The following is an 18,266-nucleotide window of genomic DNA, read 5'->3' on the forward strand; positions in this document are numbered from 1 at the left end:
GAACAGAATTGTACATAAATACTCCCAAAAAAACCTTTCTTCTCTTAGAACTGCATGAAAGACTTCAGTTGTTTCTTGTATACTCAGTTTCCATACAAAACTCATAATTGGATTATAAATTATCCCAGACAATTGTTGTGCTTCTTAAATTGTCCCCTTACAACAATTACACACACACACACACACACACACACACACACACACACAAACAAACACACAATTTGCCTCTTGAAATGAAATATTCCTCTTCAGCAAGATATTGTACATAAGATTCTTGTGCTGGGCAGAGGCGTCAGACTTGGGAATCCCCAGTGTCCCTTCAGATTCTGTTACTCTATGAGACTGCAGTTATCATTTCATATTATGGGGGTGAGGGGCATAGTATTCCCTTGACCTGGAAAATCTTTCTAAAGTTTTTTGAACCTCCCTTGTAACCAGAGAAGGAATCTGAATTTTTTTTTCTTTTATGGGGTATTTATAATATCTTACTGTAAAATTTGGGGTTATATTATATTAATATCATTCAATATATTTTATGCATTTTTGAGCTTTTAAACTTTTTCTGTGTCATCTACAATTTTTCCAACCCCCCCATTCCCATATAAGTTATTATACCAGTATCAAAATCACAATTTGGAAAGTTGCAATAGGGAGATAATTGGATATGTTTCAAATTAAAATTTTAATAATTATATACTATTTTTGAAAGTCATTAAGAAACCAAAATTCATTATGATAAAAAATGCTATCCATCCCCAGAGAATTAGCTGATGGTGTCTGAATACAGATTAAACTATACCTTTTTTAACTTTATTTTCCTTGAAGTTTCTTTTGGGGCATGTCTGTTTTCTTTCATAACATGACTATTACATAAATGTTTGGCATGGCTGCACATGTATAACCTATATCAAATTGCTTGCTTTCTCAACAAGGGGGGATGTGGCAGGAGGAGGGGAGAGAATTTGGAACTTAAAGTTTTAAAAATTAATGACAATAACTGTTTTATGTATAACTGGGGAAAATAAAATATTAAATAAATAAATTTCAAAAGAAAAAGAATGATTTGGAATCACAGGTGGGATGCAAAATTCAAAAAGAAGAAATCAAAATCCAGAGCACTGGCAATTTTTATAGCTGTCATTAAGCCTTACCTTTTATCCCTTGGAATCCTGGAGAACCCACTGGTCCAGGAGGGCCTGGCTGACCAGGGGTTCCCATTACTCCCATTTCTCCCTTGCTACCTATGAGTGAAGGAAAAGAAGATCTCATATTAAAAAAGAAAATATTCATGTAAAAATTGCATATAGCAACAGTTCTTCCCTTGATCCCAAACTCTCAAATAAAGTGGCATCATTCCACTTAGTAATTCTTGGGAGGAAGAATAGTTCACAAATATGACTTACCTGGAAAACCAGGAAGTCCAGGAGTCCCTTGTATGCCAGGAGGCCCAGGTAAACCTATTTGGCCTGTTAAGCCAGGAAGACCTGAACTTCCCTTATCTCCTTTAGGTCCTGGCATATCTGATCCTGGGAATCCAGGGTAACCCTTTTCTCCTTTGATTCCAGGAGGACCTGAAATAAGCCAAAATAGCAAATAATCAGCTTGCATAATCAGAAAACAGTCTACCAGACATTTCATTTTTAATTGATGAACTCTATAAGAAAACATATGTGTCCCTATCAAGTATAATTAACTTAAAGTCTACCTCAACTCCAGCAGAGGGAGCTGAGCCAAAACTAATTATCAATAAACAATTATTCATGGATTCCCACCATCCTGCCCCTCTTTGTTGCAAGATTATTGAAGGAGCTAGAAGTTGCTTTTGTTCATGTCATCCCCACTAATTAACATCACCACTAAGGAAAAAATAAAGAGAAATAAATTTCATTTGGTTTCAAAAATATTAAAGATATAATAAATATTTTAGTCATTCTCCTGATGACTTGTATCACAAGCACATGGGAAGGAAGATTAACTTAGATAACCAATCAAACTATTTCTACAAATTGAAATTATTGTCTTAATACATTTTTGGTGAAGCTGAGAAATGATCCAGTCATTCTGGAAAGCAATTAAGAACTATACTCAGAGAGTAACCAAACTTCATAGTCTCTGATTCAACGAAATCACTATCAAGCCTATACCTCAAAGAACTGAAAGAAAGAAGAAAAAGTCCATATGTGACTATAATGATACACTATTGTGCCATATGAAATGATGAAATGGACAATGATAGAGGAGTCCAGAAAGACCTTCATGAACTGAACCAAAGCAAAGGGAGAAGAACCAGGAAAAAATGTATACAATATATTGTTATAAAGAAAAAACTTTGAAAGACTAATAATTCTGATAAAGATAATAATAAACTGCAAAACTAAAAGGTTGAATATGAATCATGCAACTCACCACTTGACAGACAAGTAATATGCTTTAAAATGCAAAGAGACATAGCATTTTTCAACATGTGCCAGACTATGTAGCTGTAGCTATGCATTGAAAGATGTTTTTCTTTTATGTATATATATATATATGTATATTTATATATGTGCATATACATTTTTATTTTTTAATAAAATTAGCAATAAAAATAAGTTTAAAAATTATTTGTTTTCAGGGTTTTTTAAATTTGTTCAATAATATGTGTGGATGTTAAATAAAAATACTTGTTACTTGAAAAATAAAATTTATTTAAAGATTAAAAACAAACTATTTTCAACTCCTATCCCACCAAATATATTAAGTTTATGCCTGTTTCTATTTTAGTGACATTACAGCATCTTTTCCCAACTATTGACAGCACAAGGAACTCCAAATTACCTGCCAATCCTGGTGGCCCCTGCCCTCCAGGAGGTCCCATAACTCCGGGAGGGCCTATTCCTGGAGCACCAGGTGCACCTTTGGGGCCTTGGATTCCTTGGAGCCCTGGGTCCCCTAAAGAGAACAAACAAAAACCATAAATCAATTACCTTGCATTAGGAACCTCCAGCTTCCTACTCATAGGCAATTTGAGGAAAAGAATTAATTTTGATCAACTATTTTCTCTTTGAAAACATTACCTCTGACTCCTTGAAGCCCAGGTGGCCCTACATGTCCATGTTCTCCTGGAATGCCTGGTTCACCAATGTTCCCCTTTTCACCAGGAAGGCCTGGAATCCCTGGAAGACCTGCTGATCCTTTAGGTCCTGGTAGACCCACTCCCGGCTCACCCTTGATATTAAAAAGGAAAAAAAAAAGAATGAAAAGACAAGATCAGTTTATATAATAAATGTAATCAGGTATTCACTCTTCCTAAGATCAGGGAAAAGTTTTGAAAACTGAATATATTCCTGGTAATTTTTGTCCCAAGACTCCTATTTTTCTTCTCTAACTTGATTGTGTCCCAATAAGCTTTTCTGATCTCAGAACTCCTAAAATCTTTACCTTGAACCCAAATAACTGAAAAAATATACAATATCTGCTTTCTGGTTAGTGAACTGATGCTTTTTTAAATTTTGATTTATTTTTTCAATTATGTTTAAAGATAGTTTTCAATATTCATTTTTTGAATAGTTTTCTCCCTCCCACCCTTCTCTCCATTAGCAAGTAATCTGATATAGGCTATATATATATATATATATATATATATATATATATATATATATGCACAATTGTGCTATATGTATTTCCATTTTAGTCATGCTGTTATAGAAGAATGAGATAAATGGGGGGAAATCATAAAAAGGAAAAAAAAGCAAACAAAACATTTTAAAAGGTGAAAATAATATGCTTTGATGTGCATTCCGATTCCATAGTTCCTTTTCTGGATATAGATGGCATTAACCATCACAAGTCTTTTAGAATTGTCTTTGATCACTGTTTCACTGAGAGGAATTGAATCAATCATAGTAGACCATCAAATAATTTTGCTGTTAAAGTGTATAATGTTCTGGTCATTTCACTTAGTAGAACTGATGCCTTCTTAATAAAGGGATATGGTCCAGGATCAAAATAGGATTTCATGCCTAATTAATGTTTTTTTCAGTGTTAATCAGTGCTTAAAAATCATTGTTTAAAAAATTTTTAATTAAAATTTAATATCCAAAGGCATTTAATAAATAATGACAATGAAAAATAAATAAATGAAATCTATAGGAGAAAAAGAAAAATATAATTTGACCTCAAATTATGTATTAGATAGGTACTTGATAAGTTGTATATAAAGCAAAAAAAAGTATTTTGAGTAAGGTACAATAGATTACTGTTCGAAGATCCAAGATTAATTTCCATGGTTTTTACACCCAACACGTACTTTTAAAAATGTCAAAAATAATACCAATCCCTTCAAAGAACAGGTTTCCTGTTTGTACAATCCTGTCCAATTAGGGTCTAAAACATAAGGATAAAAAATAACAGCCCCCATACTCTAGAAACAATTATATTGTAAGAAGAGTCTTCCTTTATAGGAAAGGAATCAGGATGCCTTCTAGTTGAAGCTGTGGAATAAAAATCCAATATTATATGATGATTTATCCCAGATCAATAATGATAATAACAGATAATAGCACTTATATAGGAACATGAGGTTTGCAAAGAGCATTACACATTATCTCAATTGATCTTCACAATAGCCATGGGAGATGGTGGCTATAATTTTTTACACTTAAGGAAACTGAGACAGACAGAAGTTAAATGACTTACCCATGGTCACACAGTTAATCAGTATCTGAGACAGAATTTGAATGCCAGGTTTCTTGTCTTCAAGACCAGTACTCTACCAACTATGCCTTTTAACTTGCTTAAAAGTAAACATAGAAGAAACCAAGGAAAACTAGCAAAATTTATTGTCTTCAGTCACTAATTTTTTCTTCTTGCACCTTATCTGTTGATGTATTGACTGAGCCTTCCCACTCCAGTGGGATACCTCTACCAGGTATCAGCAAACTGATGAAGGGATCCTTCAATCATACATTAAATGTCTGACCTAACACTCAAACATCATGAAATCAAGAGAGGAAAGAAACAAGCATTTATTAAGCACCTACTATTTATGAAACATAGTGCTAAGCTCTTTACAAATATCTCATTTGTTCTTTACAACAATTGTGGGAGGTAGGTGCTACTATTTAACACAACCCTGTTTTACAATTAAGAAAACTGAAGCAAGGGGCAGAGTCAAAATGGCAACAGGAGAAGCCTCTCTTAGGTGTTCTCACCATAACATTTTCCAAAACCATAAAATTATGACTCTAACTAAAATTTTTGAGAGACAGAACCCACAGAGGGTTCCAGACAAAAGAAACCTGGAAAATAAAGGAAAGGCTCCCTTCCACGGGGTTAGAGGGGCGGCCTGCCAAAGTGCAGGAACTTCAGCCTCCAAGAGGCAGCCCCAGGGTGTCTGGGAGCCAGAGCTCACAGCAGCAGGGACAAGTTTCCTGGGGGAGAGTGGTCAGATAAAGCGCATTTTCTTTTTACTTCTTGCAAAGGGCTGGGAGTGGATGACCTGTCCAGGACCACAGGGCCCGGTGGTTGCTGGGTCTAAGTGGTGGTATGTGGACTCAGGGCCTTTTGGCCCCAGGGCCAGTGATCAGTCTGCTGTGGCACTCAGCAATCCTACAACTCATTTAAGAAGTGGGACAGAGTGAAAGGAGAGAGAGAAAATATAGTATATGGTAGTGGGGAGGTATGAATGGAGGGAGTTGTGATCAGCAATGGCAACAGTGGAAAAATATGGAAGTAGGTTTTGTGATGGATATGATCCACCCGCAAAAGAGCTGGTGGTATTGGTATAGACTTAAGCACATTATTTTCTATTTTTATTTTTTTTCTCTTTCCTTTACTTTATTGCTCATGAAAGTCTATTTTTTGGGGGGGAGGGGTATTATGTTTACTCTTAAACAAGAATATTCTAGTAATGTATAAAAAATAATTTGTACAAAAATAAATATATATATATATACATTTTTTAAAAATTAAAAAAGAAAACAGAAGCAGACAGAATTTCTGTTAAAATGACTTGCCCAAGGTCACACATCTGGTAAGTATGTGATTTGATCTCAAAAATTTTTTTTATTTCATGTTCAGTATTCTATTCATTAGCTACCTAAGAAATCAAGGTATTTGAGAATCAGAAGGATAATCTTATACCTAAGTAAGACTAACTTTAGCTGTTTCCTTTAGGGAACCATCAAAAAAAGAGAAAGAAAAAATCATAGACCCTACAGCCAGAAGGGAACTAGGAGATCATCTAGTTCATATCCCAATTTTTTTTATCAGGAAACTGAGGTCTACAGAGATATAGTGAGTTGCCTAAAGTCACAAACATGGCACTTGGCTGGCACTTGAATTCAGGTCCTCTGAAACCAAATCCATTGTTCTTCCACTTGCCCTAAAGTTAATCCTTGGCTACCTGGGATTGCTTTGGAGGTTCCCATTCTGAGCCTGAGCATAATTACCTAACCTAATCCTTCAATGAATTTCTTCTGTTCTCAGACTTTCTGATATCAATTTCATGTTTTTCTTACACATAATATTATTCCAGTATATATATATATATATATATATATATATATATATATATATATATAATATATTTTCCTGTAAGATATGTACTTTTTTTTGAAGTTCTAATGAAACAGCATAGAACTCTAACTTTGGAATAATACAACCTAGATTTGAATCCAATATCTGTCCATTAGTAGCTAAATAACCTTGAGCATGACTTTACCACTCACTTTCTTTATCTGTAAGATGAAGGAATAGGACAAAGTGAACTTCCAGGCTCCTTCTAGTTCTAAAATCCTAGAATCTACTCCAATTTTAATTCTATCCCCTGGTTCTGCAATTTCTAAGGAAATGTATCAGGGATTATGTAATTAAACAATCAAGCTTACAAGTAGTTTCACAAATGAGGAAATTGAAATCAAGAAAGGTTAAATGGGCCAAGGTCATTCAGAAAATTGCTACAAAGATGGAACTATAGGTCAGATTTCCTATCTCTTCAATCAAGTTCATTCATAAGGACACATTCTCTTTCTTAAGAAGAGGAAGTTAAGTGGCTGTTGTTTACAAAATCAAAATATATTTGGGCAATCTGATCCAAAAGTGACTGGCTAGAGTATACTCCTCAATGAAGGAATTAATTCAGAATCACGAAGGTGTTGTTTTTCTTTCTAGTTAAAAAAAAAATGCATGTAGATAAGTCGGCCAGATGGAGAAACTACACTTAAATTGACTGGAAACAAAACAATGAAACTTTAACAAATGAAAAGGTACAAAGTGAAATTGTAGTTACATTATCACTGGCACTTTTCTGTTCTCATGAACACTTTTAAAAACAATAAAAGAAAAAATAATATTACTTACCTTTTGACCTGGAACACCTGGATTTCCTGGTAAACCATCAAATCCTGGACGACCTGGATTTCCAGGCTGACCTATAGCTCCAGGTAAGCCATCAACACCTATGAAATAAAGCAGCTCATTAACAGTGCAATAGCTTTGTGGTCTACAGAACTGAGCCTCAACTTCTCTGAAAGATTAAGCAAAGATCCCATTCTTTGAAAGCAACAAGCATAGATAATTTTTCAGTTGGTTTTACCAAGAGTCAACTTTGTCACCATTATGAGTCCTTTACAACCTATTTCCCAAATCTATCCAATTTTTTTCATTCTTTTCTCTCTCTCTCTCTTTTAGTATGCCCCTTATTTCTACTCTTTTCCCCCAAACCCCATTTTCTTCTACTTTTAACTTAAGCCTGACAGAAGAATGGACAGTAAGATATCAGTTAACTAGTACTACTATGTAATAATGTACCAGTCATTGAGCTGAATATAATTAGTCATAATTCAGCTTCTCTGGTAATACTCAAAGCAAAAACGTTTATCATCCCCTGCTTTAAGAATCTATTAATAATATCACAGGATAGTTTGTAGGTAAAAAGTGGAGTGAAGGAGGGAGGCATTATTTTTTTCCCCTTGATCTAATGGCTAGGAAACCAGGGCAGAGCCTGGTCAAATGATATTCTATTTGTGGGGAGGGAAGGGGTAGTGGAACTGGAACTGGAATTACATTGTTGTTGATAATTTTCCAAGGACAAAATTCTTTCTACTAATGCTGGTCTTGAATGGAACTGATTCATACATATGTAGCCAGGGTTGTGTTTACTAAACAAGTAACTTTAATTACCAAAGAAGACTGACTTTATCCTAAATAGTTACAATTTGAATATAGCAGAAGTTCTCAAAAATAAATAAGGGCCAATCAATGGGAACAAGGCAATAGATAGCTCTCCAGCAGACTAGGAATCTTTTCTCCATAAATAGGTTTCCTAACCCTATATCTATTTGAATCCCCTTTTCTGGTCTCCCCAAAAGATTTTCCTGTAGATTCATAGAATTGCTACCCTGAATCTCTGTATGTTACAGTGGAGAAAGGGTTTTTGTTTGTTGTTTGTTTAGGACAATAGGGAATGTCAAGTTAATAGTGCTTACTTTACTACTTTACATTACATTTCATTTCTTTTCCCAACCCCAAATTCCTCCCTAAACAAAATTATTCTGATGATCAGTAAATATTACTTAAAAAACCATCAACAAAACAACAAAAAAGAAGTTACATTGCCTAAATGTTTGTAACTCATTTTTCTTAAAACCACTAACATCCTACTTTGTAAAGAGTCATCTCATAAGATAACTTCATCTATTTATAAAGAATTTTTGCTAGGTTACAAAGTTATTGCACACTATTTTATTTCTACAGTATCTTCCTGTGGCAAATATTAATTAATTCATTTTACATTCCCAGAATTTTTTTTAGGTTTTTTGCAAGGCAAATGGGGTTGAATGACTTGCCCAATGCCACACCAAGGCCACACACCTAGGTGATTATTGTCTGAGGCTGGATTTGAACTCAGGTACTCCTGACTCCAGGGCCAGTGCTCTATCCACTGCACCACCTAGATGCCCCAACATTCCAAGAAATTGAAAAACATATATAAGATTTCTCAGTTAATAGAATAGCCAATAAAAGAATTCCCTGTCCAATGTTCTTAATTTTAACTAAGCCTTTTTACCATTTAAAACTTTTACCTTTTGGCCCCGGAGGTCCTGGAAACCCTATTCCTGGTTGACCAACAGCACCTTTTTCTCCTGGAGGTCCTTGTCTTCCTGGGCTGCCAGGAAAACCTCTGTCACCTTTAATGAGAATGACCAATGGTCAATCCAAGTTATGTTTGGAAGTTTGTCAAGTTTCAACTTTAAAAGTAATACAAAGTTTTAAAAATACCTTGAGGTCCTGGGAAACCTGGGGCTCCTGGAGCTCCTTCTGCCCCTGGGGGACCAGGTAGAGGAACAACCTTTCCTGCTTCACCCTTAGGACCTGAGAAAAATGAATAAAAACAGAAATAATTGAAAGAGTCTGTATGACAATAATAATGTCTTTGCATCACCTAAAATTTAATTTGATTTATAAAAATTGTAGTGAAGCCTAGTTTGTATTTTCTCCATTTCCTCTGATTAGTTTTCTTAAATCTTTCAGAGAAAGCAGTTTACTTGAAATATACATCCAAAATACATCAAAAACCTCAAAGGTTATAATCAAACTTATTTTATGATTCTGGTTTGTCATAAGAATTCCTAAAAATAAAAAATCACCAAGAAACAAATTCAAGCCTTACTGCCTTACTAGTCCAAATAAATAACCCAGTCAGATATAACTTCTTATTCAAGTAGCTCATATTAGGAAGTTTTGAACACAATTTCAATGGGCTATGTATAGTGTATTGGATAAAGAATTGGCCAGATATTCAGCAAGATATTATATATACATATATATATACCAAACTAGAGATCATATGCCTCTAGACAAATCATCTAAATTCTCAGTGTGTTCTAGGCAATTTTTTAAAACTATCAAAGTTACAGAGAAGTATAAGAAGTTTCCTCAACCAGGAAAATCACAAGTAGATTCCCTATTCCTTAAGTCACCTTACTCAACAATATCATATATCTTTTTTGCTGCATCAGACTGAAAGCTACTTAAGATGAGGGTCTGTATTACATCTATCGCTAGAACCTGGCAAAATAGCTTTCATACAATCAGCATCTCCTAAATGTGTTGCTGAAAGGTAATAAATAGGATGATTATGATGATGATTTATTGTTATTATTCAGTCATTTTAGTCACATTTGACTCTTCATGACCCCATTTTGAGATTTTCTGCAGTGCCTTGCCATTTCTTTCTCCATCTCATTTTACATCTGAGGACCTGAGGCAAAGAGGATTTAAATCACTTGTCTTAGACCAGATTTGAACTCATGAAGATGAGTCTTCCTGATTCCAGGTCCAGCACTCTCTCCACTATACCACCTAATTAACCTAATAATGGAAATAATAATAATAACAATAATAATAAATATATCCCTTGGAATCCTGCTGTGGACTATCTATCGAGTCATAGCTTGGTAATTATTTTAAATTCAATCTTATCTATTCATTTAAGAAATATCAGGGGCTAATGGGATGGCAAATTCCAGGAATGTAATCTTTATGCTTTGACAGTTCATTTTCTTTCTTTCTAACAATGTTTTCTCTTGAATTAATTAAAAACTGCCTATTCTAATTCTTTCAATTTCTTCTCTTATTGCTAAACTTAACGTTTCTATCAAATTCTATCAAATATAGTAGTGATCATGTCTTGTACAAAAACAATAATGGTGATGAATGGGCATCCTTGCTTCACTTGCGACTTATTGGGAAAGCTTCTAGCTTATCCTCACTTCAGATAATGCTTGCTAATGGTTTTCATTAGACAGTTTATTATTTTAAGGAAAGCTCCTTTTATTCCTATGTTTTATAATATTTTTAGGAGGAATGATATTGCATTTTCTCAAAAGCTCTTTCTATTTCTATAGAGATAATCATTTTTTTTTGTTGGTTTTGCTATTGATCTGGTCAATTTTGCTGATAGTCTTCCTTATATTGAACCAGTTCTGAATTTCTGATATAAATCCTATCTGGTAATTGCATATGATCTTAATGATATATTGCTGTAGTATCCTTGTATTTTTTTAGTTTTTTGCATCAAAATTCAGTAGAGAAATTGGTCTACAGTTTTCTTTCTCTGGTTTTGCTTTTCCTGGTTTACCTATCAGCACTATATTTGTGGCACAAAAGGAATTTGGTAGGATTAGTTTGCTTATTTTACTAAATAGTTTACATAGTATTAGAATTGATTGTTTTTACATGTTTCATAGAATTCACCTGTGAATTTGTCTGATGCTGGGAATTTTTTCTTAGGGAGTTGATTGTTGGTTTCTTCAAATTCTGTTTCAAGATAGGGTTATTTAAATATTCTTTTTCCTCTCCTGTTAATCTGGGCAATTTGCAGTTTTGTAAATATTCGTCCATTTCCTTAGATTGAAAAATTTATTGGCATCTGATTGGGCAAAACAGCTACTAATAATTGCTTTAATTTCATCCTCATTGGTGGTGAATTCACCTTTTTCATTAATTTTTGATCTGGTAATTTGGTTTTCTTCTACTTTTTAATCAAATTAACTAATAGTGTATGTATTTTATTGGGGTTTTTTTCATAAAATCAATTTCAAGTTTTATTAGTTTTCCTTTGATTTTTTTTCAGGATTTCTAATTTAGTATTTAACTAGACACTATAAATTGTTCATTTTTCTAATTTTGTTTTAATTACATGCCTAATTGGTTGATCTATTCCTTTTATTGAAGTATTTTAAGTAGATACAGATATAAATTTCCCCTAAGTACTACTTTGGCTGCATAAATTTTTGATATGTTGTCTCATTTTTGTCATTATCTTAAATGAAATTGTTTATTGTTTATGTAATTTGTTCTTTGTCCTACTCATTCTTTAGGATTAGATTATTTAGTTTACAATTAATTTTTAACCTACCTTTCCAAGGTCCTTTAATGAATCCAATTTTATTGCATTATAATTTGAAAATGAAGTATTTAATATATATGTTTTCCTGCAATTTACCGATGTTTTTAATGTTTTAATACAAGGTCCCTTTTTTTATAGGTGCTCAGAGCTGCTGAGGAAAAGAAAGGTACATTCCTTTCTATTCCCATTCAATTTTCTCCAGAAATATACATTATTACACTTTTCTAAAATTCTATTTATGTCCTTAATTTCTTTCCTGTTTACTTTTTGTTACATTTATCTAGATTTGAAGGGGGAAATGTGCGATGCACCACTTGAATAGTTTTACTATTTCATCCTAGAGCTTGTTTAACTTTATCTTTAAGAATTTGGATGCTTGGCTATTTGGCACACACACACACACACACACACACACACACACACACACAGAAGGAGAAGTATATTTCTTTACTGTGAGGATGTCAAAATACTAGTATAGTATAGATTTATATATTTAGTATTGATAAGACCTCATTATCATGGTACCTTTTTACAAAATGTAGTTTCTTTGCTTATTTCTTATAATTAAATCTATTTTTGCTTTTGTTTTGTCTGAGATCCTGTTATTCCCTTATTTAACCTTCTCTCTTTCTTTTCACGCTGATCCTTCTTAGAAGTAATGTTGTATGAGAGTATTTTACACACAATAAAACTTCTTACAGAAATAGTCAATCCTCTAATTGCCACTACTTTGTTGACTGAGTCTGTGATATTCTTTAATATTGTTATGTCTCAGGAAATTGAGAGGTCCAAGGAGAGGGAGAGAAATGAAGGAACAGCTGACTGATGGAGTAATCAGAATACACACATTTATCAATTAAGTTCACCATCTTATGTTGACCCAAAACAATTGCAATAGTAACATCAAAGATCACCACAGCAGATAAGAATAATGAAAAATTTTGAAATATTGGGAGAATTGTAAAAAATGTGACAAAGACTCATGATGTGAGTATATGCTTTTGTAAAAATGGTACTGCAAGTCTTGCTTAACTCAGGAATATCCAAAACTTTCAATTTAAAAATAACATTTTCTATAAATACACATAAATACTTATAGTATTATATATAATATACATATATGGAGGAATTTAAAGAGTTTAATCTTATTGAATTCTTTATGAATTATTTCCTGTTTAACCTTTTTATGCTTCTCTTGAATCTTGTTTTTTGAAAGAATATTTTCTATAATGTTTTCATCAGAAATATTTGAAAGTCCTCTATTTAATTATATATTATTTTTTCCCTAGAACGATTACACAGTTTTGTTGGATAAGGAATTCTTGGATGTAATTCTAATTCCTCTGCCCTCTAGAATATCATAATATAAGACCTCCACTTCTTTAATCTAGAAATTCTTGTATTATACTTTCTGTGGTTTCATGATATTCAAATTGTTTCTTTCTAGCTATTTGCCATACTTTCCCCTTGACCTAGAATCTCTATAATTAGGCTGTAAAATTCCTGGGAGTTTACTTTGGGGTCTTTTTTCTGGAAGGCATCAGTAAATTCTTTCAGTTTCTATTTTTTTCCCTTCATAATGTCTTGAAATGCAATGTCTAAGATCTTTAATTGATCATGGCTTTCAGGTAGTCTAATAATTTTTAAATGATCTTTTCTGGATCTAATTTCCAAGTCAGTTTGGAGCATCAACCATTTCTCTGTTCCCAAGCAAGCCATTCTCAGTTCATTATTTAGAAATTAGAGCAGTTTTTGTCTGTAACATTTCACCTGAAAACCATTTCTTTATCCTTTAATTTTATCAGTTTTCCGTTCCTTTTCACAACCCCATAACTCATAAATTTAAAAAGACAATTCCTTACAGACATACCACACCCCTGAAATAAAGGAACACATGTATAATAGTGAGAGGGAATGTGTTGTTTTTGATTCACTGCTGTAATCATAAAAAGTAAAGTACAAATAACAGTGGTAATGGTGTATTAATATGTTAACAAAATGTAATTTCTCTGATTGAATTGGAAGTACAGGTTGGAGTTAGTTGGCAAAATAATGGTCATGTTCCAGGTGGCTTTCAAAAACCTAAGGCCACCAATTCTCAAGACAGATCAAGGTAGTCAAGAAATTCAAAAAAAGTCTTATAGAGAGACATTGGAGATATAATTCAAGTCAGGGACGGGAACAAAGACACTCACATTTACTAGATATACACTGATAGAGAGGGAACATATTCAAACATCCTGAAAGACAATGACCCTGATTGCAGAGAACATAGTCAACCATGGATTCAAGGGTTTATTAGTCTTGGCATTGGGGACTACATTATAGAGTAGCCTATCCAGGGATTCCAGCTGAGCATCCTTCCCAGTAGAGTAGATGTACTCTGGAGTAGTAAAAAATGGATACTAAAAGAAGAGAAAGTAAACCAGGCTCTATAGTACCAGAAGAGTGACCTGCTTAGGCATATTTGTTTACTGTGAGGATGTCAAAATACTAGTATAGTATGGATTTGTACCCACTGTTCCTATAAAAATTGTGTATATTTGTGGGAGAGTACATCCTAGGTTTTTGGGAATTTTATATTACAGCCACTTTCTTACTATGCCATCTTGGTAAAAGACCTTGTTCTGAGTTAATTGTATCCATTGGCTATTAAAATTCAAAAATATATAGTTTTAAAAGACAGATCCAGAAGGCTTGCCATGTGTACACAAAATAGCAAGTGTTCCTTCTGGAAGGCCCAACCTATGGTTTCTAGTGGTAGAGGGTAGCTTTCTTCAGCTACATAAAGAAAAAAGATTCATAAATTAGAGCTAAAAATGATGTCAAAGATAATTTACTCCTATTCACTAATGTTACAGAGAAGGAAACTGAGAGTTGAAAGTAATCTGTCAAAGTCCTAACAGAAACAGAATTACAAGTACATCCATGTTATAATTCATTGCTCATTTTACTATTCTACTACTCATGTAATTTTGTCTCTTCATCATATTTTCCAACTATTTACCTGTGAGGCCTGGTGACCCAGGGCTTCCTGGAAAACCTGCTTGCCCTTTGTCACCAATTGGACCAGGTAGACCAAATCCTGGTGGGCCAGGGGGACCAATGTCACCACGACTCCCAGGAAATCCAACTCCTCCAGGTGGACCACGGTCTCCTTTTGCTCCTACTGAACCCTTTAATAAAAAAAAATATCCATCATACATATTTACTTCATAATCTTTAGGAGTTTTGGTAAATAAGTATCCTGCATTTATCAGCCTATTTTTTTTCCCTCTGAACCAACACCCTTTACTATTAAGTTTAACTGAGATTAATTTTCTAGGCTACAAGAACTTTTCCTAATTCCAATGAGAAAATGTCCCTAAATGTCTCCAAAAACAATATATCAGTACCTGAAATTTACTAAACTAGTCTAATGCCTCAAAATCCTTCCTGCTCCCCTAAATCATAATTTTTTTGGGACCTCAGCATGTAAGCATCATCAATATCACCATTTTTTCCTTCACAACTGTTATAGATGACACTAACTTTAGCAGGTTTGACACTAACTTTATTCCTGAATACTAAACAAATTATATGCTAAAAATGTATAATTATTCAAATTATAAATCTTTTTATTCATCCTTGCTCTGAATTAAAGTACATAGACTGAAGTATGGAAATAAATATACCGGGGAGCCTTTGGGACCCTGAAGCCCAGGATGGCCATCTCTTCCAGGTGTTCCTGCCCTTCCTGGAGAACCTGGCTGTCCAGGAAAACCTGGCTCTCCCTTGTCACCTTTGAGTTGTGCATCAACATAAATCTCTCCAGGCTCTCCCTTTGCTCCTGGTTCACCCCTCAGTCCTGGCAAGCCTGGAGGCCCCTGTAGTAATAAAACATGAGCATATTACTAAATGCAGCCATTTCTCTAATATCAACTCACCCAGTAATGCTTTTTGTAATGAAATAAGAAATTCTCTCTGAGTAGTAGTTTGGGGAAAAAATCTTCTATGTTACTATGCAACAAAGCCCAGATATTTCTTTTTATTATTTCTCCAAGTATTCCATTTTGTTCCACTGGATATTTCAAAAATAGACAAAAGAAAAAGAGCATGAAATTTTGCACACAGTTCCATGCAGGATATCTTTTCCTTTTCCCTTTCATGTCATAAACAGTCATACTATTTGAATGTGCATTGGCATAGGAGAAGATATCTAGGAAGTCTTTTTTTTTGTGTGTGGTGCCAAATATTTTGGGGAGGGGGCTTTTAGATCCACCATGCAAGAATGCCTGTTTCCCATTTTCAATTGTTATTGGAAACCAGGTATGATCAGACATGTTTTGTTGTTTTTTGTTTTTTTTTTTTTGCTCAGGCTAGTCATTACTGAAACTGTAACGGTTTCCTTTTATGTTTGCACCCTTTGTTGTAGTAGATAAGGACTTCCAGGACTATGTGTGGAAACTGGAAAGCCAACATCCAGCCAGCTCTATAATTAGTCTCTTATAAGCAGTCAGGAGAATAGAATTTACTTTCCCAAGAGACACATATTAGAATACATTTTTCAATTCCTGGAAAGTCACATTTGCTCTGAATGTGCACACCCACAGATGTTTTCTCATCCAGAAGCTTTCAGAACTCATGGTTCTCAAGGAAATCGCAAGTATTTCAAATGACCGAAATAAATCCAAATTACTTGCTCTTTTAGCACTGAGAAACAGCTTCTGCTTTCTAGTTGATTTAGTTTAATTTTGTTAAGTTTAATCTCCGAGGATATTCTAGTACAATATCCAGCTTTAATTCTTCCCCACTCCCACTTCCTTTCCCCAAGGGCCCTCTCTTTGGATATATGGACTTTTCAATGGAAGCATTTGTTTTACAGTGAGCTAGGGCTGTTGTCCTTCCCATGCTAAATGTCTAATTGCTACTTTCCAAGATATATTGATGCTAACAGTCAATTAGTTAGGACATAATTACTAACATGACTCAACTCATTTCCAGGGTCCTGGGAAATATGTAAGCAGCTTCTTCCTTGTTGGGATTGACCCACTAATGTACTGTATTAATGTACTAGAATGTGGGGGTCCAGCAGCTTAGACACCCTGGCTCCCAACACTAGAAGAACACATATGTTTAAAAAATGAACAGTAAGTAGAACTATATAAAACAAAGTGAATGTTCAGGGATGCTGGGAGTAAGTACAAAACAATTCTCTTGGCCAGTTTGTAACAATGTTATCCTAAATTCTTTTTATAAGGATAAGATTCTTATAGGATCTTAGATTTCCTTTTAAAAATTAATATTCATAGAACAACTTATAGAATTCTGCTCATCTGGTACTGAAATATATATATATATAATATATATGTATATATATTATGGTATGCATAATTATCTATCTATAGAACTATAGACATACATATCTAAATAGGAAATATATAATCCATAGAACTACATATTTATAATTAAATAGAACTAGAAATAAAGTTTTCACATTTTAGGATTAAATCAAATTAGTTACTAATTGAAAAGGATTTACAGGGATAATGAGGTGGCACAGTGAATAGATCAACTTGAAGTCAGGAGACCTAAGTTCAAATATGGACTGAGACACTTACTAGCCTTGTGACCCTGAACAAGTGACTCAATATTGATTAATTCCAAAGAACCAAACCAACAAAAGGAGGCTTAGAACAGTATGTATCTAGCACATAAAAAATGCTAGAAAATGTTAATTATTATTATTATTGGTATTTTTCACATAAGCTCCTTTAACCATTATTAGAAGTGGAAATCCCCCAATTCATTAAAGGAAAAAAGAATCTATATTTTTCTGGTCATTATCCTCTTTGACTATTTGGTCACCTTCACCGAATATCATCAGGAAACACTGCTTTTTTTCCCAAAGCAAAATATCTGAGAAAGCTTACTTAGGCATTTAATGAAATCTTAGAATACATATATATATATATATATATATATATATATATATATATATATATATATATATATACATACTAATTTGTAACTTTAAAGCATTACCCAATAGATTTTACTGATCACTTGGTGGTTGTTGTAGTTGCACAAAGACATAGGAGATAATGTTTGTAAAGTTTAACACATAGTAGGCCATAGAAATACTAGCTATTATTACAACTATTGTCATTAACTTCATTATTTCACCAGAATATACAATAATAAAAAAGTAATCATAATCCTTTAGTAGCTAGATAGGTGAATCATGATTTTTCATTAAAGAAGTTTTAAAAATATTGTTTTTTAAATTTTTTGACTATAAGAGCATCAGTCAGACATAAACTCTAATTATAACTTAAAATAGGTCATAATAGAGGAAGTAATAGGAATTGTCTTCAACAATATGTTCCTTGAT

General features: G+C 33.6%; 1 protein-coding gene across 2 annotated transcripts in view; it reads right to left on the reverse strand.

The window, feature by feature from the left end:
- COL4A1 (collagen type IV alpha 1 chain) overlaps positions 1 to 18,266 on the reverse strand; it is a 248,010-nt gene that overhangs the window by 40,113 nt on the left and 189,631 nt on the right. For both annotated transcript variants that reach the window (XM_074192027.1, XM_074192026.1), the window contains exons 25-33: positions 15,568 to 15,759; positions 14,901 to 15,069; positions 9,262 to 9,354; positions 9,066 to 9,170; positions 7,342 to 7,439; positions 3,057 to 3,207; positions 2,818 to 2,931; positions 1,404 to 1,571; positions 1,152 to 1,241 (exon numbers count right to left, since the gene is read on the reverse strand). In XM_074192027.1, the coding sequence (XP_074048128.1) occupies positions 1,152 to 1,241; positions 1,404 to 1,571; positions 2,818 to 2,931; positions 3,057 to 3,207; positions 7,342 to 7,439; positions 9,066 to 9,170; positions 9,262 to 9,354; positions 14,901 to 15,069; positions 15,568 to 15,759 (1,180 nt within the window). The remainder of the gene's footprint in view (positions 1 to 1,151; positions 1,242 to 1,403; positions 1,572 to 2,817; positions 2,932 to 3,056; positions 3,208 to 7,341; positions 7,440 to 9,065; positions 9,171 to 9,261; positions 9,355 to 14,900; positions 15,070 to 15,567; positions 15,760 to 18,266) is intronic.

This window comes from Macrotis lagotis, chromosome 6 (genome assembly GCF_037893015.1).
Source record: "Macrotis lagotis isolate mMagLag1 chromosome 6, bilby.v1.9.chrom.fasta, whole genome shotgun sequence".
Taxonomy (NCBI): Eukaryota; Metazoa; Chordata; class Mammalia; order Peramelemorphia; family Peramelidae; genus Macrotis; species Macrotis lagotis.